At 42.7% G+C, this 26954-nt stretch overlaps 1 protein-coding gene across 1 annotated transcript in view; it reads left to right on the forward strand.

Moving 5' to 3' along the window:
* Positions 1-26954, forward strand: part of BANK1 (B cell scaffold protein with ankyrin repeats 1) — a 302664-nt gene that overhangs the window by 219176 nt on the left and 56534 nt on the right. The window contains exons 9-10 of the mRNA XM_077815076.1: positions 21324-21420; positions 23451-23774. Of these exons, the coding sequence (XP_077671202.1) occupies positions 21324-21420; positions 23451-23774 (421 nt within the window). The remainder of the gene's footprint in view (positions 1-21323; positions 21421-23450; positions 23775-26954) is intronic.

Genomic DNA, 26954 nt, shown 5'->3' on the forward strand with positions numbered 1-26954 from the left:
CATATCTATTAATAAATAAATAACAAGAACACATTCTGAGGAAATTAAAACCATGCTGTGGGAAAGATGATAATATATAGTGTATGTGGACAAAGTGTGTATTTGAAAGATAAAATTATGTGTACCAGTAAAGCAGTGCTTATGTATTACTGAAAAGCAACAACATTGCTGCATTTGTTACCTCCAGCAGCCTGATAAGAAGCCATATGGTGTAAGCAGAGATATTAGAAGTTAGAAAGTCAGCATAGTATTACAGTAAATTATGACTACAGACTACTGTGAGAAGCATCTCCAAGCGATGGTTTTCCCTCAGTGTCAACAAAATCATCAAAATGATCAGCTTCATTCAAAAATACTATTATTTTTTATCAAAATAACTGATCTTAAATACTGGTCTTTTGCTTTCTGATTTGTTTGGCACAGCTTCAGGCCAAGTACTTCTAGCTCACCAGGAAAACGGGTGCTGGTTACATTGTGGAAGCTGGCATCCTTTACCTGAGATCACAGATCTTATTAGGAGATGTGAAGTTATAAGAAAAAAATGGAAAAGAAAACAAAGCAGCAGAAGCACCAGTGTGAAGGAGTAGGAGAACTCTTTCCCTGCACCTACTCTAAAACTTAAAACCAGTAAGGGGGAAGAAGGCTTTTCTAAATATGTAGGGCCTAAAACTTGATTCAGCTAACTGTGCTTGACACAAGTATGCCAACTATACAGCTCCCGGATCATAGGCTCAGCTAGAGGTCAGTATGTCCCCTAGTGCATGTTTGAGTAGACTTACAGTCAGGGATCACTATGTTTCTGAGGTACTTTCCCTCCCTGCAGATTTTTTCCTACAAGAGGTGAGCCTTGGGTTCTTAGGCCCAGATCATCAAAGTCATTTAGGCACCTAACTCCCATTGAAATCACCTAAATACCTTTGCAAAAAGAAAAGGAGTACTTGTGGCACCTTAGAGACTAACCAATTTATTTGAGCATGAGCTTTCGTGAGCTACAGCTCACTTCATCGGATGCATACCGTGGAAACTGCAGTAGACATTATATACACACAGAGACCATGAAACAATATCCCCTCCCACCCCACTGTCCTGCTGGTAATAGCTTATCTAAAGTGATCATCAAGTTGGGCCATTTCCAGCAGAGGCTCGTTCACCTGCACATCCACCAATGTGATATATGCCATCATGTGCCAGCAATGCCCCTCTGCCATTTACATTGGTCAAACTGGACAGTCTCTACGTAAAAGAATAAATGGACACAAATCAGATGTCAAAAATTATAACATTCATAAACCAGTCGGAGAACACTTCAATCTCTCTGGTCACGCAATCACCGACATGAAGGTCACTATCTTACAACAAAAAAACTTCAAATCCAGACTCCAGCGAGAAACTGCTGAATTGGAATTCATTTGCAAATTGGATACTATTAATTTAGGCTTAAATAGAGACTGGGAGTGGCTAAGTCATTATGCAAGGTAGCCTATTTCCCCTTGCTTTTTCCTACACCCCACCCCCCGGAGTTCTGGTTAAACTTGGATTTAAACTTGGAGAGTGGTCAGTTTGGATGAGCTATTGCCAGCAGGAGAGTGAGTTTATGTGTGTGTGTGTGTGTGTGTGTTCCCCCCCGGGGGCGGGGGTGTGTGAGAAAGCCTGGATCTGTGCTGGAAATGACCCACCTTGATTACCATGCACACTGTAGGGAGAGTGGTCACTTTGGATGAGCTATTACCAGCAGGAGAGTGAGTTTGTGTGGGGGGGGGGGGGCGGAGGGTGAGAAAACCTGGATTTGTGCTGGAAATGGCCCAACTTGATGACCACTTTAGATAAGCTATTACCAGCAGGACAGTGGGGTGGGAGGGGGTATTGTTTCATGGTCTCTGTGTGTATATAACGTCTACTGCAGTTTCCACGGTATGCATCCGGTGAAGTGAGCTGTAGCTCACGAAAGCTCATGCTCAAATAAATTGGTTAGTCTCTAAGGTGCCACAAGTCCTCCTTTTCTTTTTGCAAAGACAGACTAACACGGCTGTTACTCTGAAACCTAAATACCTTTGAGGATCTGAGCCTTAGATCTAAATCTTAATTGTTCCTATGCAAGTGTGAAAGGGCTGAATGAAGAGAGGTACTAGAGTCTTTCCCCCTCTCCTTGTACACCCATGCAGAGGGCGCAGGAATGCTAGTGCTTCTCCTGCCTGAGCATGAGGGGGTTGAGGATGGCTAGCACATGTAGCACTGCTGCACAATCCCCGAGTCGTGGCCAGGAGGATTGTTCAGAGGGGTAGGAATTGCCTTGGGGTGCTCTCCTTTTTAGCAACCCTGTAGGCCTTCTGTCCAGTTCAGCGTTCTGTCGGCAGAGTGCCTCCAGCAACGGTTGCTCTGGTGCTCCACCTCTTGAACTTACTCTGCCCGCTCCCCAGAGCGGCTCTGGCTGTGAAAGCCAAAACAAAACAGATTCCTAAGTACATTTTACCTTTGGTTATAACTCAGTGTTTAATGACTTTCACTAACATCAACAGAGTGTCTGTCCTATCTTTCGCATAACAAGAGGACAATAACTTTAAAATAGATCATGTAGGAAAACCGTGTGAGTTTTCTTGCTGGTGTGAACAAACAAAATCAAACTCAAATTAGAAGGCAGTAAAACACTTTAAATCGATAATACTGATGAACAGCAGTGCTGATTCTGTCCATGTGCATGTAAGCAATTTTATGAAGCTAATTTCTTCATTCATTTATCCAGGTGCTCATACAGGTCTCGGGGGGAGAGGGGGTGATGGATAATAAATAATTTTTGAGTATATTACATTGTTGTCTAGCTCCTTCCCCAAGGTATGGCTCAAGCCTCCTCCCTGGTTCTTGCTACTTCAAGTGGTTTCTTCCCTCTACTCGCAAGGGCTGGGTCCTGACTTCTTTTTCGTGCTGCCTGGTGTCTCCACCTCAGGCGACTTTTCCTTGTGCCCAAGACACAAAGGGTGCTGTCCTTTGGGCAAATGAATAATGTAACCACTGCTGGCAAGGAGTATAAAACCCAGTACACCAAAAAAAAAACAATCAACACAGACCCCAGCAAAGAAATAACACCCTCCCTCTCAAATAACAATATAACAATGGGGGGCTTTACTGGGAGCAAGAAAACAGTATTTGGGGAAGACAAGTGCTGGGTTAACTAAAAAATACTAACACATCCAAAAATCAACAAATTTCCAACCTCCCAATACTCCCAACTCTTCCCAACCCCCAGATCCCTCCCTGGCACCTTCCCAGGCAGAGGGTATGCTGAAGGTGAGCCCCAGAGATGAGTGTGGCAGTGCTGCGGATGTTGGCCACCTAAAACAAACAAAGTGTTTTCTTACAGTGTCTTCTCTCCTGGGTAGAGCAGGTTCCTCTCTTGGCTCCCTAGTCTGGGAATCCCGTGGAGGGCTCAGTTGGCTCTCAGAAGTCAAGCTGGATCTGTCACTCTGGACACTGGTCTCTGCAGGGCTGGAATTTCCTAACTCATACACTTTTGATCCCAAAGCAGTTCAAAGACTCCCTTTGTGGATGGTTGAGTTAATCAGAGGATCCCTGGGCTGTTTTGCTTCTCTCTCTGTTCCCAAAATTCAAAAAACCCCTAAACCTAATCTCTTTATCTCTGAGTCAGGCTATCCCCTTGGACGGAAGGGCTGAGCAGCCCTGGCTCATCTTTGGCCCAGCAAACGACTTGTCCATATCACCCCATGCAGAAAGCTCCCTACTGGCCTCAGCAGGAGTTTCTAGTCCATTCCTGACTCCAAGTATTCTGAGAAATGGTGACAGAGGGCTGGTGGTAGCTGGTATTGTTGTAATCCTTAGGATAGGACCACCTAAAGGCTCAGTATGGGGTTTTAGGAACTGGCAAACTCCAAATGGGGGTTATAGTAGATTGTATAAATAGCAGTAACATTAATGCAAAGTGGAGCATAAGAACAATTTTTAGAACCAAAATGCCTGGTTGCTAGGTTACAACATAGAGCTATGGGTGGTATTTAATGAAAGAGAATATTTATGAAACTAACTGCTTGCATCTCATGCAGCATGGACAACTCAAATGAAAAGGCACTGTGGGGGAACATGCAGCCTCCACTTCTGCAGGTGGGAGAGATCCTTCTGGCAGAGGGTGGGGGACAGAACTGAGAGGTTGATGGTCTGTGCAGAAGCTGTGCATCCCTTGTGCTGCATAGATCCAAGCTCCCTGACGAATCTCTGTGTGGCAGTGTGTAAGGCAAGGGTAAGGTTGGGCTAGAGAACATGCCCACCTCTGAGCTTCCTACCAATGAGTTAGAATCCTTTTGCTGATGTAGCCTCCACAGAGTGGTTCTGCATCTGCTCCACTGCTTGCAGGGAGGAAGCATGGGGAAAGATTCCTTTCTCTCTGCAGAGGCACCTAGCACACAACTAAAGCTAAGTGTTGGGTCCTGGGATTCTGCCATATGTAAACTGCAGTGCATTATCATTAACCACTCATGGAATTAAATAGCCCACTTTGTCAGCACATTCACCAAGTACAATATTTTACATTTAGGTAGCAGAGCTTTAGTGGCATTATTCTTTTAAGGAAAGAGCGCAATTATGTTACTAACAAGAAATGGGTTGGCATACGTCAAGAATTTCTGCTATGAACCAATGCACGTTACCTCTCTTTAGGATGTGTTTATAACACAGCTAAGTTCAGTAAATCTCGTAGGCCACATGGGGTCCACGCTTCAGGAGAAACTAAAATATGAGATGGTTTGAACTAAAGACAATATGCAGAAAATAATGCATCTCTCTAAAATATAGTTGTCCAAATTCAGTCCTTGAGTGAGCAAGCACAATACGTTTACAAATGAAGCTTCAATTTGCCCCAGTATGTATATCCCTAAAACAGCAATTGTTTCTGAGGAAAGGAAAATAGACAACTAACAGAGTATGGGATGAAATACTGTTGTGTATTAAAATCTGGCTAAGCAATAGGAAACAAAGAGTCCATAATAAATGTCAACTTCACAAAGTAGCTCAGGGATCAGAGTTCTTCAGTATATTTAAGTGTTGGAAAATTAAATGGACAGTAAGGTGGAAAAATGTAATAGTAATACAATGGGCTCAGAAAGCTTGGGTTTAGGTTTTGGCAAAACATCAGTCAACATGGTTTGGTTTATAGGCTAGAGAAAGACGTGAAAGACCACAATCCTTGTTAGACAGACATAAAAAGAAAGGTACTACATTTATCTTATTTGAGTAGAGTTGTTTGAGGATTTATGCCATTCACGTGGTAAACTCCAGCCAGTTCTAAATTCCGGTATGAGACAGAAAGTGAATGAAAGAAGTGAAATAATCTATTCAAACACACTGAAACATATCTTTGACATCATTGATGCAGAAGGGTCAATGAGAGTGAATGACACTCAGTGTAATGTGGCTGAGTTTAGTTAGGTTTTATGCAAAAGATATCCACAGACCCTGATAAACATTTACCCCAAGGCTGGAAGAGTGAGTCAGAAACTCTGAAACAACTTTCACAACAATCAGAAACATACACAAACCTTTACAGAAGGTACACTCTGTCTGCCATCTACTGATGCAGAAGGCCTGGTCTACACTAGGACTTTAGGTCGAATTTAGCAGCATTAAATGGATGTAAACCTGCACCCATCCACACGATGAAGCCCTTTATTTCGACTTAAAGGGCTCTTAAAATCGATTTCCTTACTCCACCCCTGACAAGTGGATTAGCGCTTAAATCGGCCTTGCCGGCTCGAATTTGGGGTACTGTGGACACAATTCGACGGTATTGGCCTCCGGGAGCTATCCCAGAGTGCTCCATTGTGACTGCTCTGGACAGCACTCTCAACTCAGATGCACTGGCCAGGTAGACAGGAAAAGAACCGCGAACTTTTGAATCTCATTTCCTGTTTGGCCAGCGTGGCAAGCTGCAGGTGACCATGCAGAGCTCATCAGCAGAGGTGACCATGATGGAGTCCCAGAATCGCAAAAGAGCTCCAGCATGGACCGAACGGGAGGTACGGGATCTGATCACTGTATGGGGAGAGGAATCCATGCTATCAGAACTCCGTTCCAGTTTTTGAAATGCCAAAACCTTTGTCAAAATCTCCCAGGGCATGAAGGACAGAGGCCGTAACAGGGACCCGAAGCAGTGCCGCGTGAAACTGAAGGAGCTGAGGCAAGCCTACCAGAAAACCAGAGAGGCGAACGGCCACTCTGGGTCAGAGCCCCAAACATGCCGGTTCTATGATGAGCTGCATGCCATTTGAGGGGGTTCAGCCACCACTACCCCAGCCGTGTTGTTTGAGTCCTTCAATGGAGATGGAGGCAATATGGAAGCAGGTTTTGGGGACAAAGAAGATGATGATGATGATGATGATGATGAGGTTGTAGATAGCTCACAGCAAGCAAGCGGAGAAACCGGTTTTCCCGACAGCCAGGAACTGTTTCTCACCCTGGACCTGGAGCCAGTACCCCCCGAACCCACCCAAGGCTGCCTCCTGGACCCAGCAGGTGGAGAAGGGACCTCCGGTGAGTGTACCTTTTAAAATACTATACATGGTTTAAAAGCAAGCGTGTGAAAGGATTACTTTGCCCTGGCATTCGCAGCTCTCCTGGATGTACTTCCAAAGCCTTTGCAAAAGGTTTCTGGGGAGGGCAGCCTTATTGCGTCCTTCATGGTAGGACACTTTACCACTCCAGGCCAGTAACACGTACTTGGGAATCATTGTACAACAAAGCATTGCAGTGTATGTTTGCTGGCGTTCAAACAACATCCGTTCCTTATCTCTCTGTGTTATCCTCAGGAGAGTGAGATATAATTCATGGTCACCTGGTTGAAATAGAGTGCTTTTCTTCAGGGGACACTCAGAGGAGCCCATTCCTGCTGGGCTGTTTGCCTGTGGCTAAACAGAAATGTTCCCCGCTGTTCGCCACAGGGAGGGGGGAGGGTTGAGGGGGTAGCCACGCAGTGGGAGGAGGCAAAATGCGACCTTGTAACGAAAGCACATGTGCTATGTATGTAATGTTACCAGCAAGGTTTACCCTGAAAGAGTGTAGCCACTGTTTTATAAAATGTGTCTTTTTAAATACCGCTGTCCCTTTTTTTTTCTCCACCAGCTGCATGTGTTTCAATGATCACAGGATCTTCTCCTTCCCAGAGGCTAGTGAAGCTTAGAAAGAAAAAAAAACGCACTTGAGATGAAATGTTCTCCAAGCTCATACTGTCCTCCCACACTGACAGAGCACAGACGAATGTGTGGAGGCAAATAATGTCAAAGTGCAGGAAAGCACAAAATGACCGGGAGGAGAGGTGGCGGGCTGAAGAGAGTAAGTGGCGGGCTGAAGACAGGGCTGAAGCTCAAATGTGGCGGCAGCGTGATGAGAGGAGGCAGGATTCAATGCTGAGGCTGCTGGAGATCAAACCAGTATGCTCCAGTGTATGGTTGAGCTGCAGCAAAGGCAGCTGGAGCACAGACTGCCACTACAGCCTCTGTGTAACCAACCGCCCTCCTCCCCAAGTTCCATAGCCTCCACACCCAGACGCCCAAGAATGCGGTGGGGGAGCCACTGGCCAACCAGCCACTCCGCCACAGAGGATTGCCCAAAAAAAAGAAGGCTGGCATTCAATAAATTTTAAAGTTGTAAACTTTTAAAGTGCTGTGTGGCATTTTCCTTCCCTCCTCCACCACCCCTCCTGCGCTACGTTGGTAGTCATCCCACTATTTGTGTGATGAATGAATAAAGAATGCATGAATGTGAAGCAACAATGACTTTATTGCCTCTGCAAGCGGTGATCAAAGGGAGGAGAGGAAGGTGGTTAGCTTACAGGGAAGTAGAGTGAACCAAGGGGCAGGGGGTTTCATCAAGGAGAAACAAACAGAACTTTCACACCGTAGCCTGGCCAGTCATGAAACTGGTTTTCAAAGCTTCTCTGATGCGTACCGCACCCTCCTGTGCTCTTCTAACCGCCCTGGTGTCTGGCTGCGCGTAACCAGCAGCCAGGCGATTTGCCTCAACCTCCCATCCCGCCATAAACGTCTCCCCCTTACTCTCACAGATATTGTGGAGCACACAGCAAGCAGTAATAACAGTGGGAATATTGGTTTCCCTGAGGTCTAAGCGAGTCAGTAAACTGCGCCAGCACGCCTTTAAATGTCCAAATGCACATTCTACCACCATTCTGCACTTGCTCAGCCTGTAGTTGAACAGCTCCTGACTACTGTCCAGGCTGCCTGTGTACGGCTTCATGAGCCATGGCATTAAGGGGTAGCCTGGGTCCCCAAGGATACATATAGGCATTTCAGCATCCCCAACCGTTATTTTCTGGTCTGGGAATAAAGTCCCTTCCTGCAGCTTTTGAAACAGACCAGAGTTCCTGAAGATGCGAGCGTCATGTACCTTTCCCGGCCATCCCACGTTGATGTTGGTGAAACGTCCCTTGTGATCCACCAGAGCCTGCAGCACTATTGAAAAGTACCCCTTGCGGTTTGCTTGATTTTAGCCGGCTTGGTGCTCTGGTGCCAAGATAGGGATATGGGTTCCGTCTATGGCCCCACCACAGTTAGGGAATCCCATTGCAGCAAAGCCATCCACTAGGACCTGCACATTTCCCAGGGTCACTACCCTTGATATCAGCAAATCTTTGATTGTGTGGGCTACTTGCATCACAGCAGCCCCAACAGTAGATTTGCCCACTCCAAATTGATTCCCAACTGACCGGTAGCTGTCTGGCATTGCAAGCTTCCACAGTGCTATTGCCACTCGCTTCTCAACTGTGAGGGCTGCTCTCATCTTGGTATTCATGCGCCTCAGGGCAGGGGAAAGCAAGTCACAAAGTTCCATGAAAGTGCCCTTACGCATGCGAAAGTTTCGCAGCTACTAGGAATCGTCCCAGACCTGCAATACTATGCGGTCCCACCAGTCTGTGCTTGTTTCCCGAGCCCAGAATCGGCGTTCCACAGCATGAACCTGCCCCATTAGCACCATGATGCATGCATTGGCAGGGCCCATGCTTTCAGAGAAATCTGTGTCCATGTCCACCTCACTGACGTCGCCTCCTCGCCCGTATCACTTTGCCAGGTTCTGGTGCTGCATATACTGCTGGATAATGCATGTGGTGTTTAATGTGCTCCTAATTGCCAAAGTGAGCTGAGCGGCCTCCATGCTTGCCTTGGTATGGCGTCCGCACAGAAAAAAGGCGCGGAACGATTGTCTGCTGTTGCTCTGACGGAGGGAGGGGCGACTGACGACACGGCTTACAGGGTTGGCTTCAGGGAGCTAAAATCAACAAAGGGGGTGGCTTTACATCAAGGAGTATTTCAGGCAGGACTTCACGGAGGGTTCCAATAAGAAATGGTGCACCTAAATTATTGTTCTTATTGGAACAAGGAGGTTAGCCTGGCCTCTGATTGATACATGGCTAGATTTACCTCACTGCACCTTCTCTGTGAGTGACTACAGTGTGACCTAGAGGAATGAGTCCCCTAGACGGGGGAGGAGGCAAATGAGTACAAAACAAATCTGGTCTATTTCTTCTTTTACATCTTTGGCTGGCAGCAGACGGTGCAGAAGGACTGCATGCCATCCACATCTCATGGCTGCTCGGCAGAAGATGGTACAGTACGACTGCTAGCCATCCTCATCTCTTGCCTGCCCGGCAGAAGATGGTACAATACAACTGCTAGCCATCCTCATCTCTTGCCTGCCCGGCAGAAGATGGTACAATACAACTGCTAGCAATCCGTATCGCCTGCCTGCTCACCATAAGACGGTTCAATAGGACTGACTGCAGGACTAAAGAGAATGACCTGGTCAAGTCACTCCAAATTTAGTCCCTATGCCCATGTCTGCCCAGGCGCTCCCAGCCGACATGGCCAGGAGCACCTCGGACACGACGAGGACAGCTACCAGTCGTACTGCACCGTCTGCTGCCAGAAGGCAATGGGTTGCTGCTACTGTGTAGCAATGCCGTACCGCGTCTGCCAGCACCCAGGAGACATATGGTGACGGTTACCTGAGCGGGCTCCCTGCTTGCCGTGGTATGGCGTCTGCACAGGTAACTCAGGAAAAAAGGCGCAAAACGATTGTCTGCCCTTGCTTTCATGAAGGGAGGGAGGGAAGGGGGGCCTGACGATATGTATCCAGAACCACCCGCGACAATGTTTTAGCCCCATCAGGCATTGGGATCTCAACCCAGAATTCCAATGGGCAGCGGACACTGTGGGAACTGTGGGATAGCTACCCACAGTGCAACGCTCCGGAAGTCGACTCTAGCCTTGGTACTGTGGAAGCACTCCACCGAGTTAATGCACTTAATGCACTTAGAGCATTTTCTGTGGGGACACACACACTCGAATATATAAAACCGATTTCTAAAAAACCGACTTCTATAAATTCGACCTTATTCCGTAGTGTAGACATACCCGTAAAGACCTCAGTTTAAGTATATAATCTCTACATCCCAGAACCACAACCCCAAATGGATGAGATTTATGCTTTCTTCTACAGGTTTGGCATAGGGAAGGAGTGGCAAAAAACACAGCATAGACCTCAACCATTTTTGAAAAATTGTTACAACAGAGCATGTTTAAAATACCAGCTCTCCCTAGAGAAATAGAGGATTCCCTGTATAAGAAAGAACATCTGTGTCCTAATTCAGCTGCCAGATTTCTTTGGCTACAAACAGGATTCTTTCAGTAACATCAAGGTTTATTGATTTGGTTTGGTTTGGTTTTTTGCTACTGACAGCTTTTTCCACAGCTACTACAGTACACTGTGCTGTGCACTTAATCAGTTCTACCAGTTTTATTTACTGATTTGTCACAGAAATGGTATTGCCTCAGTTGAATAGCTACCAGTTAAAGAGGTAAAGAAAATGTCTGCTATGCATAGCTTAGAACCTCATCTGCCAGCTATGCAAACTTTAGTACTATTGTTCTGATTGCAAAAGAATAACCCTTGTTACAAAAGCATATTGAAGCAAAATTCTGTTCTCACTCACTCGGGTGTAAATCTAGAGGCATCCCCTTGATGGTCCTGATGTTAGAACAGAATTTGGCCCTCTTTTTATATATCAGCCAAGGCTACCAGACCTGCAGCCCCCTGGTTCTCACACCAAAACAATGATGCCTGGCACACCCATTGTTGAATCCCCAAGGACAAACATGGAAGTGACATAAGCAGTGATAGTGCTGAAGGTGCTCAAAGGAGTACAAAAGGTTAGTATGATAAGGAGTAGGACTCTGTCATCTCTTAACCTAGTAGTATCTCATTTGTAACACTGATCATAGATTTGTCGTCATGTACGTACTATTTTGGTATCCGCCCAAGAGCCTGAAAAAGCTTATGTAGTCCCCTTTGGTAAACAAAAATTTTGAGGAAAGCCTACTGAAAAGTTTTCTTCCTTTTGAGCTAAAGTTTGCATTTGTGCCTGGATAGTATGGTGACAGGCACACTATAACTGCATAAATTTATATTAGGATTTAAGGGAACTCTACTGTGTTCCCTTCTTCCAAGGAACACATTGTAATATCTTAAAACAGAAGAACAGCCCAGAAAAATGGTCTGCTGTGAAAAGTTCATTACAACTGGAGTTTGGAAATAAGCACTGTTTGTGCCTTCCATTCCTTTCTGTAGCAGAAATAAATCTATAGAGATGAGGGGGTGTAAACTTGGGAATCTGTGTGCTCAGAATGAAAACCAAACTAATTTGAGCCAAACTCCTGAAGGAGCCAGTGACAAACAGAATGTCCATTCACAGCACAATCATTTCAAACAGCCGTTATTGGCATTTATGTCAATATGCTGTCATATGGAACCTCAATGAAATAACAGTGAAACAGCACACAGAATTTGATTCTGTGGATTATTGCAGAGTTTCAGTTTTGTTTCAATGAGATCTGTTTCCTGGAAATGTCCATACTTTTATACAAAACAAATGGAGCAGTCCAAGTAAACAAAAAGCAAAAAAAGGTATGCCCAACATTCAAAGTGAGACTGGGTGATTAATTCTAGTTCTAGAGAGAGACCAGTTTTAGCTGTAGTCTCTATTTTAAGTAGAGGGAATATTGCTGGAGCCAGTAATATATCTAGTCTGGAATTGCTATTTTAAGCATGCTTACTGTATGTGCTTATGTTGCATACTGTCTCTTTTTTCTATTTTGGTTGTTTTCATCCCATGGAAATGATAAGGGACTTCGGAGGGGAAAGGAGTAAGTTACTGGAATAATACTAGTCAAATAGACCAGATTATCCCTGGTCTGAATGGGAAAGATGTGTTTAAAATACTTTATACGTTGCCTTTCACACCTGAGGTTCTTCCATGCTGCTCCTTTACCTTATCCATATTGTTCTGTGTTTACATGATGACCCAAAGATGATGATAGCATCAAGCTTCTCTTTTCAGTTTAGGTGCATGTGTTTGTTGCATCCAGGACTGTACTGTAATTGTAAACATAGAAGGGAAAATATGTGAGTTCTGAATTCAGCCTGCAAGACTGTTACTTTATTTCAAATGGAAAGCTGTGGGTTAAACTGGATTTTCATCTCTACTGCTTAATCAAAGTCTCTGTTTTTATGGAAAAAATTTCTTTTAATCTCAGCCTATTTATATGGATCAGCTAGGCTGGTATGGGTGTAAGTGAAGGCAGAATTTGACCCCATATTTTTGTGAGAAAAGTAGTTAGAGACAATATGAACAAGAAGTGCCTGTCTGTTTGTTCTAGCAGATAATGCTTATTTTCTAATAATAATGTAGGGTAATCTTAGTGGGAAATTGCTGGTTTTGCATACAGGGTCCTCTGTTTACAGCTTGGATGAGATTACAGAAGCCAGCTGCTTCTTTGCCATTAAACAAATGAAATGTCCAACAACTGTGACACAGTGACAATCCTAGTGCTTCATTACCATGCTTGACTTCTTTCATTTGATACTGTTGTATACATATTCAAAGTATCTCTGGCTTGGGGACAAGGAAAACATGGCCTACCAGTAATGTAGATCAAAAACCTGTCCACCTCTGAGCCAACTCCAAATTGGCAGCTTGGAAACAGGCTTGAAAAAGAGATAAAATCATATAATATTTGGATTCCATTCAAGGTTTTACATTTAATTGCACTTCAAGCAGAACCATGTATGTGAATTACTGAAAAGAAGAAAGTGCGATTTTTGTTTATGGGCAGTTTGCATGCGCTTTTTTCCCCAAACTTTACTATCTTCTTTTTCTGTTAACTTTTGAAATTTATACTATGCGAGAAATTAATATAAACAAGAATGATAAATGTTAGGCTAGTCAGTAGAAGAAGACACTCGTCATACCATTGGATTATTACAGAGAATGTATATTTATGAGAAGCCTATAGTACCATATTGCAGTAAAATACTGAATAGAACTAAATTGTTACATGCTGTTTGGTTTTTGCATGTGCCAAAAATACTAAAATAACAAATTTTCAGACTAAAAGATACAAACTTGTCAATTTCCCAAAGAACATCCAAACTTTAATGTAGCTGGTCCATCATTATTCTGTACAGTCCTTCATTTCAAAATCTGCTTCCTCATCCCATATTCCAGTCTTTTATACTTATGAGCAAGTATCTTCATGCTCTTCTCAATTACCTTCTTGTAGCTCGATTCTCCTCTCATTTATGTCATATTTACAGCAGTGTAACTAACAGGCCAGATTCTCAACTGGTGTAAATCAGGATAGTTCCATTGACTGTGGTGGCGCTAAGACAGTTTACACCTGCTGAGGATCCAGCCCATTGACTTCCATGGAATTACACCAGATATATACCAATATATAAAAGAAGAAAGTCAGTCTCATTATGTAAAATATGTGCAGTTATAGAAAGGCCCATAAGGATATTCTGACTATCAGCATATTCACAAAGATTGCATCTCTGATTTTTCTCCTACTTATATCCGTTTTACAGTGGGATAAGTCCATTGACTTTACTGGAGTTACTGTTGGTTTATGTTGATGTGAAAGCAGACTCTGCCCCTGAATGTCTGATCATAAACCAATGCCTGATTTCACTTAAATATATTTTGTTGTTAAGGCATATGATCAAGATGTGAAGTTCAGAGCCACTTCAAGGTTTGAGTTTCAAGGTGTGCATCTGGAGTTTTGGTTTTGGTTTGACCCACTGTAAAGATAAGAGTCATTTGCACTGTTTGTACCCAAAATTCAGCTCTGGATTTCAACACCATAAAATTGTGTGTGGAGGTGGGTCACAGCCACAGTTTTCATTCACAACCGTTTCTAGAATCCACCCTTGTAATTCATACAAGATCTTATTTGGCACCCAAGCAGTATGTACTGACTTCAAATAGGTTTCAGAGTAACAGCCGTGTTAGTCTGTATTCGCAAAAAGAAAAGGAGTACTTGTGGCACCTTAGAGACTAACCAATTTATTTGAGCATGAGCTTTCGTGAGCTACAGCTCACTTCATCAGATACATACCGTGGAAACTGCAGCAGACTTTATATATACACAGAGAATATGAAACAATACCTCCTCCCACCCCACTGTCCTGCTGGTAATAGCTTATCTAAAGTAATCGTCAGGTTAGGCCATTTCCAGCACAAATCCAGGAGGGTGAGAAAACCTGGATTTGTGCTGGAAATGGCCTAACCTGACGATTACTTTAGATAAGCTATTACCAGCAGGACAGTGGGGTGGGAGGAGGTATTGTTTCATATTCTCTGTGTATATATAAAGTCTGCTGCAGTTTCCACGGTATGTATCTGATGAAGTGAGCTGTAGCTCACGAAAGCTCATGCTCAAATAAATTGGTTAGTCTCTAAGGTGCCACAAGTACTCCTTTTCTTTTTGACTTCAAATATAAACTTATTACAAGCAGACTGTCATTATGACCTCTTCCTTTGTGGGCTCCTGTCAAGGTTCCTTCCCCACTCTGAACTCTAGGGTACAGATGTGGGGACCTGCATGAAAGACCCCCTAAGCTTATTATTACCGGCTTAGGTGAAAACTTCCCCAAGGCACAGATTTCTTTCTTGTCTTGGGAAGCAGCTTAGGTTAAAAACCTGGTACGCTGCCACCACCAAGCAATTTAACAAAGAATCCAGGAAGAGACCACTTGGAGACTTCTTCCCCCAAAATATCCCCCCAAGCCCTACACCCCCTTTCCTGGGGAGGCTTGAGAATAAATAAGATGAGCACAAACCAGCCTTGGATCTTTTAGATCCCTAAAAACCCAATCAGATTCTTAAAAAACAGAACTTTATTAGAAGAACAAAACAAAGATAAAAGAAACACTCTGTAAGATTAGAATGGAAGATAATCTAACAGGCAGTCAGATTCAAAACATAGAGAATCCCTCTAGGCAAAACCTTAAGTTACAAAAAGACACAAAAACAGGAATATACATTCCCTCCAGCACAGCAAATTTACAAGCCAAAACAAAGAAAACCTAACACATTTTCTAGCTAGATTACTTACTAACTTTACAGGAGTTGGAGAGCTTGCATCCTTGATCTGTTCCCGGCAAAGGTCACACACAGACAGACAAAAGCCTCTCCCCCCCCCTTCAGATTTGAAAGTATCTTGTCCCCTCGTTGGTCATTTTGGGTCAGGTGCCAGCGAGGTTACCTTAGCTTCTTAACCTTTTACAGCTGGAAGGATTTTTCCTCTGGCCAGGAGGGATTTTATAACACTGTATACACAAAGGTGGTTACCCTTCCTTTTATATTTATGACAGCTCCTCATGCCCACAAAAAAACAAGATGAATTACCTTTTGTGGGGTTTATTGGTGGCTAATATTACATTATTTTTATTAATTTTTCCCTGACAATATGTGATTTTTGAAAGCTCACAGCATGAATAAATGGCTCCATATTATTCCATACGTAGCATATCTTAAATCTTCCAGTATATTGCTAAAGTTAGCTTAATGTCATATTATGGAGTCAATTTCTTATGTTATAACTCAGTTTTTATTCACTCCTTACTAAAGTAAACCTCTCACTGAAAGAGTCAATGAGAATTTTACATAAGAATTGTGTAAAAACTGAATGACAACTAGAGATGGGCAAATAACCGATGTTTTGGTTTGCTGCCTGTTATGGAAAAAAAATTGGAGTTCAGGTCAAACCAAAAACAACATTTTTCTGAATTTTTGATTAATTAAAAAAGTTGGAAAAGATTTGTTTCAGATCAAGCAAGGTGTTTTCTTTGACTCGAGACTGACTTCTATTTTGAAGCATATTTCATCTCTATAAAAGCAAAGGAAATGAAAGGAAAGACGCACAAAACTGAGAAGGAGGAAGCTGTGGGGATGCCTGTTGTATTCCCAGTATCCCATTCCATTTGTACAAAATTTTTGAATAGCACTCATTTCAATATTTCCCTTTTTTTTCTTTTTTTCATTTTGACTGAAACAATTCACCGAAGTCAACATGAGTTTGAGAAATGCTTCAGTCGACCCAACTCTGCATTTTTCAGTAAAAAAAGTTTAAAAATATTTTGCCTAGGTCTAATGATGACTTCAGGATTCGTTCCATGGTGCATTTTCATAATTGCCACATTTCAGGGAAATTTGGAGGCTATTATGTAGCATGAAGAATTCCATAATTATATGTAGAAAGAATAGCTGAGGTTTGAAAGCCATTGAATGTTACATTTTTTTTAAAAATGCCAGTTTGATCAAGTACAATAAACTGAGCCAGAAGCACATGGGATTCTGGAAGCTACCATCAGAAGAAGTTTAATTACTCTATGGAGAGACTGAAAAATAATTGACTTTTCAACCTTGTTTGTAAATGCCATTTTTATAATGATTAATCAAGGAACAGGATAATGGGTAGTATCAAGCCCAACAGATAAGAAACAACTGAATTAACCGTGTGTGTTCAATCAATGCATTGTCCAAGGCCTAACTTAAACTTGAAAGGTTTGATTCTTCCAAGTCCTTGTGCAATGCACAAAAGGGAGTACAGACTTGTTGCGCTCCAGTGCCTCTGCTTGGTCTGTATACAGGGTTAAAAAAAAAGTGAGGTGTTTGTGATGTGAAGAGGCCTTAGGCATGATCATCAGCATGTAAATGAGGTGCTTTGTTATGGGCTGCCCTCACAGTCTGCAAGGCAGGTGTAGTGTGGTGGTAACCAGTAGTGCTTTCATTAATGCAGGATCTGATTCCCTTGTGCTTCTTTTGTTCAGTTCATCGCTGTTTGCCTGTGCATAGATGTGGAACACTCCACATCTGTACAGGATCTAGCCAGAAGAGGCTTTCTCAACCATTGAGATGGTCAGAATTTTTTGACCAAAGTGTTTTTGTTGTTTTTTATGGAAAAATACCTTTTCTTGAAAATGAAAAAGTTTGCAAAAAAAAAAAAGTTCATTTTTTGTTTCATTTTTCATTAATTTTACTATGTTTTAAATTGAAATCTTTATTGAAGACATTATTGAAACTCATCAAAATGGCTGTAAATTGTTTGATAATGGTCCTGATAACAATTTTGCTACAAAAATTAAAAATTTAGAAAAAATGAAAAAATCAGTTTCAAACCCTGCAAAAAAGAAACAGCTTTGACATTTCAATTATCAGTGTGATTTTTAATTTTTTTTTGTGACTACCTCTACATAAAGCTTAGTTAGCCAGTTAGAGTGGATAACTGAAAGAAAGCCATACCCGACCATATAATGTTAAAAGGGGGCATTTAACCTTAGCAGAAGTGAAAGTAAAATCAAATTGTGAGGAAATAGGCCTGATTTTTCATTAAGGGAGCAATGGTGAAAATAGAACTATGTTTCCTACTTCTGAGACTCCAAATGGACTTCATTCTTCTCTCCAGTATAAAACAGGAGAGAATGCCACTGAGTTACACTGAGATAAGTTAGAGAAGAATAAGGCATATTATCTACCTTTTATTTGTTTTAGACCACATCTAAAGTTATTTCAGTAACATTATTTGCCCAGATTTGCCCTCTGAAACCCAGCAGATGGGGAGACTTCTCTTCTTTGCCAAATGTGCCCAGATCTCAGTCCCGAGGCAGACTAGGCCCACTGCTAGATTAGTGGTCCCCGAAATGACAGGTGGCAGTGGTCACATGGAGGTTTATAAGTTCTCTACCCTGAGTGATTCAGACCTAGGGAAAGTTGGACTGAGGAGGGGTAAAAAATAAAAGGCTACATTTCCGAGTCCATGGCTGGGCTAACCAACCCTGCAAGCGAAGGGTTTAGAAAAGAAGGAAATCACATGGTAGTATCCAGTGTCTTAGAGGCCTTTCATTTCTAACCTGCCTGCTGCATCTTGAGCTAAGACTATCCAACTACTGTAGGGTGCAGACTCAGGTAAGCAGACCTTGCCTATTAATTTACAAGCTAAGGATTTCAAATCTTCACAGACCTCTTGAGGCAGCCCCTCGGTTGACACTAGCAGAAGTTCTTTCCCTCTAATTGCCAAACTCGTTGCCAACAAAACAAAATTTTGGGTTGAAATGGAGGAAAGGGGAAAGACCCACAAAAAGTCCTACAGTGTGTGCCAGAAGGGCTAAAATTGTATTTCAACTCCATTCCAGGGTAAAGGGTCCCTCCTTCACTAATAAGTCTACAGAGCTATACCTCTCTGACATAAAAGGAGATAAGAGAGACCATAGAGCTTTCTGCCTTAGAAGTAATGCCAAGCAGAAACCCTCAGATGGGCTGAATATGTCTCATATTTGTATTCCCCAAGGTCACTGGAGGATTCTATCCAGTTTTGAACCTAAAGCCCTTAAATGCCAAGCCATTTCATCAGGACAGCCTCGAAGACTTTAAAGTAATAGAGTAAAATCCTAGCCCCATTGAAGTCAGTGGGAGTTTTGCCATTGACTGTAATGGAACTATGACTTCACCCAAGGTTTACAAAGGGAATTTTCTCGGAAAAACAGATCTAAGTAAAACTTTTCTCAATTTGCTCAGCTTTCCCATGTCTCCCAACTACAGGAAACTTGTTAACTTTTCCTGAAAAGCAGCACTATGTCAAGCTACTCACCCCCTAAAATCCAGAGAAGTGAAAAGATGTATTTACTTAAACAATAATTTCATTGCATCAGTCAGAAGAGCTTCTAAGACTTATATAATGGCCACAGTCCTCTTTGAAGGGAATTTGGGTTTCTTGAAAATATAGAAAAGTCTACATTAATCATATCTCCCATTTAGGCTTTCTGTGATTCGTGTGATTTCCTTCATCAAAAATTGATCCATAATGAATAAGTACCGGGAGTTAATGGTTGCTCCCTCCATCTCCCAGAGGCAATTAGCAAAGCTACTCCAAGAGCTCCATTCCCTGCCTTCCCTCTGGGCATTCTCTATTAAATACGTATCCATAGGTGCTTACTGGTTGCAAGGCTAAGGGTAAACAACTGGGAAGTGTTTCCCTTTTGCAGGCCTCCAACATCACAGAAGGGGAACTCAGTGTTTTTAAAACTCCACTCCTTTCTAGGCCCACATTGCACAGATCCTCAGGAGTCATGTCTCTAAGTCGTGGCTTCATGTTTCTCATCACAGGGTCAGTGGGCCATGGAACTTGTCAGAGCCCCCTGGTTGCAGTTTATTGCTGCTGTTAGCACAAATTGTGCATATTAACCCAGATTATAGCTACTTTGTATTCTGGAAAAGTCTCAATTCAGGGCTTCCGTATACATGTTTTGTCAGACATCAGTGCAGTGATGTCCTATGTCCCCAAACTAGGGGGAACCAATTGAACAATGGGGAAGTTCTGCCAGAGCATAAGACTCTTAAACTGCTAAACACATTAGATGGACATAGCATACAGGGCCAGTGCTTTGTTCATGGGGACAGATGACCTGGACATATTCCTTAAATTGTGTTTACTGTTTGGAGGGGAAAGGGAACACGGGGCACTGGATCTAACATTCTTGAGATTGCCATACACAGCTGCAGCGGGAAAAGATGCTCTCTTGGTTCCCCCAGAGAAACCCAAAATTTCTCATATTTATTTTCCCTTTTCCCTATACTTTACAAAGATCAGTGATGGCCCAGATTGGTGCCTCTTGATCTGCTCACTGGGTGAAGTTCACCCCATGCCTTCACTCTGAACCCCGCATAATCCTAGGGAAGTTAAGCAGAGAGACCCAGGAGCAGAAGGCCAGCTCTTCAGTCAAAGACTCTCTGCTGATTGCATATCTGCTTGCAGTGATTCCTTGCAAACTGCAGGATTTATGGAGCACACTGTTAAATTCCTGCTTTCAAGTTGGTAGGGACTTTGTTGTGTAGGCAGAAATCAAATGCAGGGGATTAATATTCCTTTTCAGCATTCAAGTCTCTAATCAATGACTACTGAGGACTCTGTTGTGTCCTTTAGGCACATGCTAGTAATACAGGTCCCAGGGAGTTCAAGCTACTGTGAAGCTCCTTAAGATGCAAGACTCTAGATACCTCTAAAGAGTCCTGCTTTGTGCACTAATGATTGCTAGATGGATGCTTACACAGCAGTGTGTGCATGTTAATCAGACATTTGTGTATGTGCAACGGAGACATATATTTCCATACACATCTTACTGAAAATCAGGCCTTGAAGGAATACAAGCTTCTTCTGTGGAGGACAACCAAAACTGACTGTAATCCTACTCTGCTTTGTCTGGTCAGAGATTGGCAGAAGTTAATATATCCTCCTGCTTATATAAATACGGTGAAAAGACTATGGACATTGTTACTACAAACACTGGGCCTGAAACTCCTCCAACTGAGGTTAATTTGGACACTGTAAAATCAAGAGCTTTAATGTTTTTTTCAGAAGCAGGACAGAATGAGCACATAGCTCTGCTTTGATAGTAAGGCAGACCCAGCTAACATACCTGCAGTTGTGTGACCGGTCCTCTAGTCTCCTGTGCACACGCAGCGTGCACTCAGTGGTCTACTATTTTCAATTAGCCCTCCAAAGATTGTTGCACCCTGACCATTCTGGTCTACTCCACAGTGCCGCACAGACCCTCTTTTCATCTGTTACTGTCCACACCTTCCATCCACCCACCATGCATACTTCACAATTGGAAACTGATTCTCACACATGCACGCACACACATACAGAGTAAACAGAGTTAGATTCATATATCACTACTACTATCCTGCCTCTGTTTTCGCCTTAGAAGGATTTTAAGGAATTTATCAGTAGGCATTAGTACTGAGGGCAAATGAACCTCTGCAAAATATGAAATGAGGGCATTTTACCCAGAACTGAAAGAAAAGGATTTGACTCTTTTTTTCCCCAGGGCAAAAGCTCTTTTCTTTCACATTACACTGATGTGTTTATGGATAATATCACCAAAAGATGTGCTCTGCTTGATCTTCTTTCCAGATTACTACAACCGATAATGAAGACAGTGATCAGGAGGAGGAGGAGGAAGATGGAATTTATGTGGCCATGCTGAACTCAGGCGCTCACATTACCTCTCGTAAGTCGTATTGTCTGAAAGGTTTCAGGTACCATGTCCTTCATACTGTGTTGTATTAACTGAGAAATGGTGGTATCTAGAGACTATAGGGGAGTGTATACACACACAAGAGGACAAAGTTATGGTTAAATGCTCAACCTTAACTTGCAGATTTCCTGACTTTTTAGCATTTAGCTGTGTGACCTAAGGGCTCAGTCATGCCTTTAAACACTGGTCCATGGGGGAACGTACCTTTTGCTACACTCTTTCAAGGGGTGCAGCATGCTTTCCCCTTGGTGGCCACCCAGATCCGCGGGCTGATGTGGAGAGTGGCAGACCCATTTCTCTCCACCCCTCCTGTGCTCTATCAGAGAGCAGCCCTTATGCTAGAGGAGGGCAGTGCCTACATTTGTCATTAGATCCTGCATGGAAGCACAATTGGGAGGCTCTTTTCAGCTTCCTCTTCTCACATCTGTACAAACATTGACCTGTCCCTTAACGTTTCAGTAATGTTGGCTGAGATTTGCAAGGGAACCTAAGACAGTTAGGGAAGAGCTGCAGGTTTTTTTGCATTTAGCAATGACACTTATGCCACAGATCCATGATAACTGTGTAAGAAAGGCCATCCCATATTCTATTTGTATTTGACTAGATTCTTGATATCTTCCCAGTTGTCTCACTTTCTGTATTAGATTGTTGCTCCTTACAGGCTAAATCATGATCCTCTTCCTCCAACACACCTAGACGCTGGGCAGCCATAATTTGACTTGAAGGGCTAGAAGTCTGGCTAGCACTGTTAGTGCTTACTGCTCTAGGTGGGACACACAAACGTTACCCTGCCCTGGATGTGGATATAAAAATGATGGTCCAATTAGGAAATGAACTGAAGTACTCAGCACTAGGGACAAATCTTCATAACAGATCCTTCACAACTAAGAATCCTTTAATAAGGTGCAACAAAAGCTGCTTCTCCTTCTACTTCCCTTGGTGCCTCTAGGGGCATTCTGTCTTGTAGAGACGTAACGCTTCCTTTCACACTTCTCACATGCTACGGATGTTTTCCCCACCCACCCGCATTCCACTGACTCAGGGGACCATAATTTGGCCTTTTTTACAAAGAGAAAAAATGGTGATGGATGGGTTTGTCTATTATATTTAGAAGCACTCATCTTTCTGTCAGGCATGAGGCAGTACAAAGTAGTCAGATATTTTGGGGGGGTTCTAGAATTTTTTTGGAATACCAGGAATGGAAAAGAAAGAATTTATTGGAAAACTTCTATCTCAAATGCACCCTAAGTGAAACATATATTAACATATAAATTGTGGGTTAAAATTGAGAGGGTTGGCAAAAGAATAGAAACATATGTAAGTTAAATGCTTCTAATATTGGAAATAATGGAGGGTCTTCATAATGTCTATGTCCAGAAATGGATACAATTTTAAAAGGGTATGGAGGGAATAAGTTACATGGTTTCCAGTTGTTATTTTAGCTAAATCCTTATGCTGTACATAGTGCTGAAAATTTACTGTTATGTATTTCTCCACTATATCCTTATTTTTGGTCGAAAGGCCACTAGCCATAAAGCTCACTACAAACCACATATCCCAGGGGAAATATTTATTTCATTTTAAATAATGTTAAATGATAAGCAGCCAAGCTATAGTGTATTAAAAATAAGTGATACAGCTGCATGAGTTCTAACATATTTTACTAACTCATGTGTGCTGTGCTGCTTTGAAAATCAGGCAATACAGATTGTGGGGAAAGGATAGTGCATATTGCCTAACCACCCCACCAATAACTCTGAAAAGCCCTAATGTTATTGTATACATGAATATGTTGTGTTCTGAGGTAGCAAGATATAATGAAAGCTTCCACTGTTCATTTGGTAAATATTTTAAAAGCCATTCACTGAAGTTATACATTTAACAGCGTTCCACGGTATTAGTTCATAAAAGTTTTATTGGCAGTGCTGGTACTTTTATGGAAATCAGTGAAACACAAAATGCTTCCAGTTGGCAAATTTTAAATTAAACAATGCATTCTTTAGCATTAACAGACAGACAGAGCACAGGAGACCAGTGTGGAGTCAGACAGAAAGCCTGGGAGGAATCAGGCAAGAAGGAAGAGGACAAGGAGGAAGAAAAGGAAGAGGAAGCTGAAGAAGTCAATGGAGTGGAAGAAAAGAAAGATGAAGAAAATAATTTAGAGGGAAAGTCATGCAGCTTTGATGACGACAATTTATATGCCAGCATACCTGATGACGATCCTGAAGCGGGTGGAAGAGACTCTTTTTTCCTGGACAAGCCACCCCTACCTCCTCGAGATCCATCTACCACTATAAAACAAGATTATATTCACTACTTTTCACAAGGTATAGTCTTACCAAAAAAGAATTTTTCATCATATGTGTAATACTTGTTAAATGCCACTGTAGAGATTCTATATGGACATGGCTAATGGTGGTTGGCTAGTCAGTAAGGCCCTGATTCAGCAAAACAAACAAGTGCTTAATTGCGTTGCTGAGTCAAGGCGTAAGTCACTCAGTACTACAGATAGAGTAGTGATGGTAGACTGTGGAGCACTGGTTCCAGGCTGAGTTTTCTTCCTCCTACGCATCTCAGAGATCCATAAAATAATACATGGTGCAAAGAATTATAAGGAAGGTTTTAGACACAATACTGAATTAAGATGTTAGTTAAGTTACATTTAAATTGGTGCTTGTTTGCGAAGCTTGCAATGCCACAGGTAAAATTAATAGAATTTACTTTATGCATTCTAATAGGGAAAAGTAACCCAATATTGTATTAAGTATAAGTTCTAGCCAGTATTGTGGTAGAAATGTGGCCTTCTGTTGAATTATAGATTGGACAATGATCTTGGTATTCCTGTTTTGGTATTCCTGATGAAGGGCTGACATCATGACCCTAATGCGGTGACAGGGCTGTCACATGGATTTTTTAAAACCAGACTCATGGAACAAAAATCTAAAATTAAATTTTGTAGTTTGCATTCCCCCTATGGAAAGGCAAAAAAAATAAAAAATGTTGTGGTGGCACTTCTAGAAGGGTCATGATAGTTTTCCTATTGGAAAAAAATGGGAAAGAGCAAATCCTTAAATGCCAAATGTAGATGATGAGCTAATAACAAAAATCAACTTGTCCTTTGCAGACACTATCTGTAAGTATCCAGATACGTCCATTCTGAATTTGCTGCACAAATGTTTGTCTTTAATAGATTATGAAAATCTGAGAACTCTGACCATAATCTCTGGTTCTTCTTTGAGTACGAGTCAGTGTAGATTCCACTGTAGGTGTGCATGCTCCCCAGGCACGCAAGAGCAGGTTCTTTTTGCTAGCAGTGTCCACTGGGGCTGTGCATGAATCCTATGCCTCCTCATGCTCCCATGATGGTCTCTCATTTTCCTCTGACCATCCATGGCAATGAGACAGAACCTAGTGGTGTCCTATCTGCTGACAACTCTATTATTATATCTTCATCTAAACTTCTGAAACACTTCAGAGCAGCCTTCAGTCTCTTACAACATCTTGGACTGAATAATTCTTGGCTGGATATAAATTCTTCAGTCTAACCCCTCCTGTATGAACGAATGAAAACACACACGCACATGCACAACACGACTCCCCTGTAAAGGACCTTAACTTGGTGGGTTCAAAACCTGTAGGCTTCCAGCTGTGCCCAACCAGTGATGCACTAATTCCACTTAAAGATGGGTACAGCACGTGCCTTTTCTGCCAGGGTAAATTCCACATTCTAGTTTGCCTTTCTTTTGCTGCTTGAACCGAAAAATCGTGAGATGCGAAACTCAAACTCCATGTTTTACAATAATCCATGAGAGTGGCATTGGAGTCAGAAGATCTGGGCTCAAACTACTATGGTAGCCAAAACTTCACCTTCTTGTGCTCCATCAAGGGGACAGATGATACCTAAGGCTTCAGCAGAGAAGTCAGCACCATGTGAGGAACCATCACCAACACTGACCACAGCACTGGCTACATTAACACTGACCAGAACCGGGGTCATGGACAGCAAAACCTCAGACATCAGACCAGGTCACTGAAAGAAGCTACCTAGAATGCTGAGGCAGGATCTTGAGGAAGAACTCAGTGTCCTCTCATGTAGAGACACACAGGAAAGCATCAGAGATAAATCCTCAAACTCTCCCAGCTCTGAAGATGAGTGAAAAGGAGCAAACTACAGTGCAGCAGAATTCCTTGGTTCTGGACCCCACTGCCAACTCCTACCTTGGTATTATGGGGGAACAGTTGTGGACTGCAAAATGGTCAACCTCCCTGAGATGTGCACTGGTACTGACAGAAGCACCTGCACCCCTGCCCAGTGGCGGCACTATACCCACTGGCACTGCCTATGGAGGACACATACTCATCATCACTGGGGCACACCTCACCAGTTTCCCCCTTAGGGTCACTGAACTGTAAGAGTCTGAAAAACTGTAAGAGTTCTTCAGAGCTCAGCCACTGCATCAGGACTGGTATTGGTCCTGTCAGCAACCTTCCAACCACCTATATTCATACGGGATACCAGTCTGGCCCTTCTTGGGATAAACGGTCCTCCTTCACAGGCCTGAAGGAGCCACTCTTCTCCATCAAGAAACAGAAGATCTCCCTCTCTGGCAGCCTAACTGGCAAGGCTGCAGACCCCCAGAGTATCAGGAGGAGCGGGACCTGTAGGCACAAATCCATCAGCATCTGGCATTGCCCCTCAAAGACCTTTCCTCATCATCAACCAGCAAGGTGGTCACCTCAGCATTGATACCAATGCTGAATGATTTCAAAGCATTCCAAGAGCTCCTGATATGGATCACAGACACACTGGAGATCCAGACTTCAGTCATATCTGAAAAATCTCACAAGCTATTCATTTTCTTGTCTTCACCTTCCCCATAAATGTGGCATTGCTAAATCCAGCATGAACTCCGTGGCAACTGCTAGCCACTGTATCACTAACAACAAAATGTATCAAGAAAAGATACCAGGTGCCACTTTCCAGGTTCAAGTATTTTTATTCTTACCCTAATCCCAATCTCTAGTGGTCTCAGTCATCCAAGAAAAATTGCATTTGGCCAAGAATATGCATAAAATCCCAAATGATTGGATCTGCTATCTCTATATCACATCAGTGAGTGGTTGCTAATTGCCAGACTCTCCTAGACAAATGAGAGTTTCTTACATGCGACAGAGCAATGCTATTTATCAACAAGCTCCCTCTCAAGGCTTGAGAGGAGCTTAAAGACATTGGAAAAGATGGACAATTGGTGGCAAATATGTCCCTGCAATCCACAATGGATGTAGCTAGATCCACAGCCATTGTGGCATTAGTGAGGAGGGCATCCCGTCTTCAAGCTTAGGGAATTCCTCATGAAATGCAAGCCATAAGAGGATTTGCCATTCTCACTCCGGACATTTCCAGAGCTCTATTTTAATACCTAAAGAGGAGTGAGCCCTTGCAGCGCTCTCACTGTTTCTTTGTGTATTGAAAGGCAAGGTGATCTCTCCACGGGGACTCTCCAAGT

Source organism: Eretmochelys imbricata, chromosome 4 (assembly GCF_965152235.1).
Source record: "Eretmochelys imbricata isolate rEreImb1 chromosome 4, rEreImb1.hap1, whole genome shotgun sequence".
Lineage (NCBI taxonomy): Eukaryota > Metazoa > Chordata > Testudines > Cheloniidae > Eretmochelys > Eretmochelys imbricata.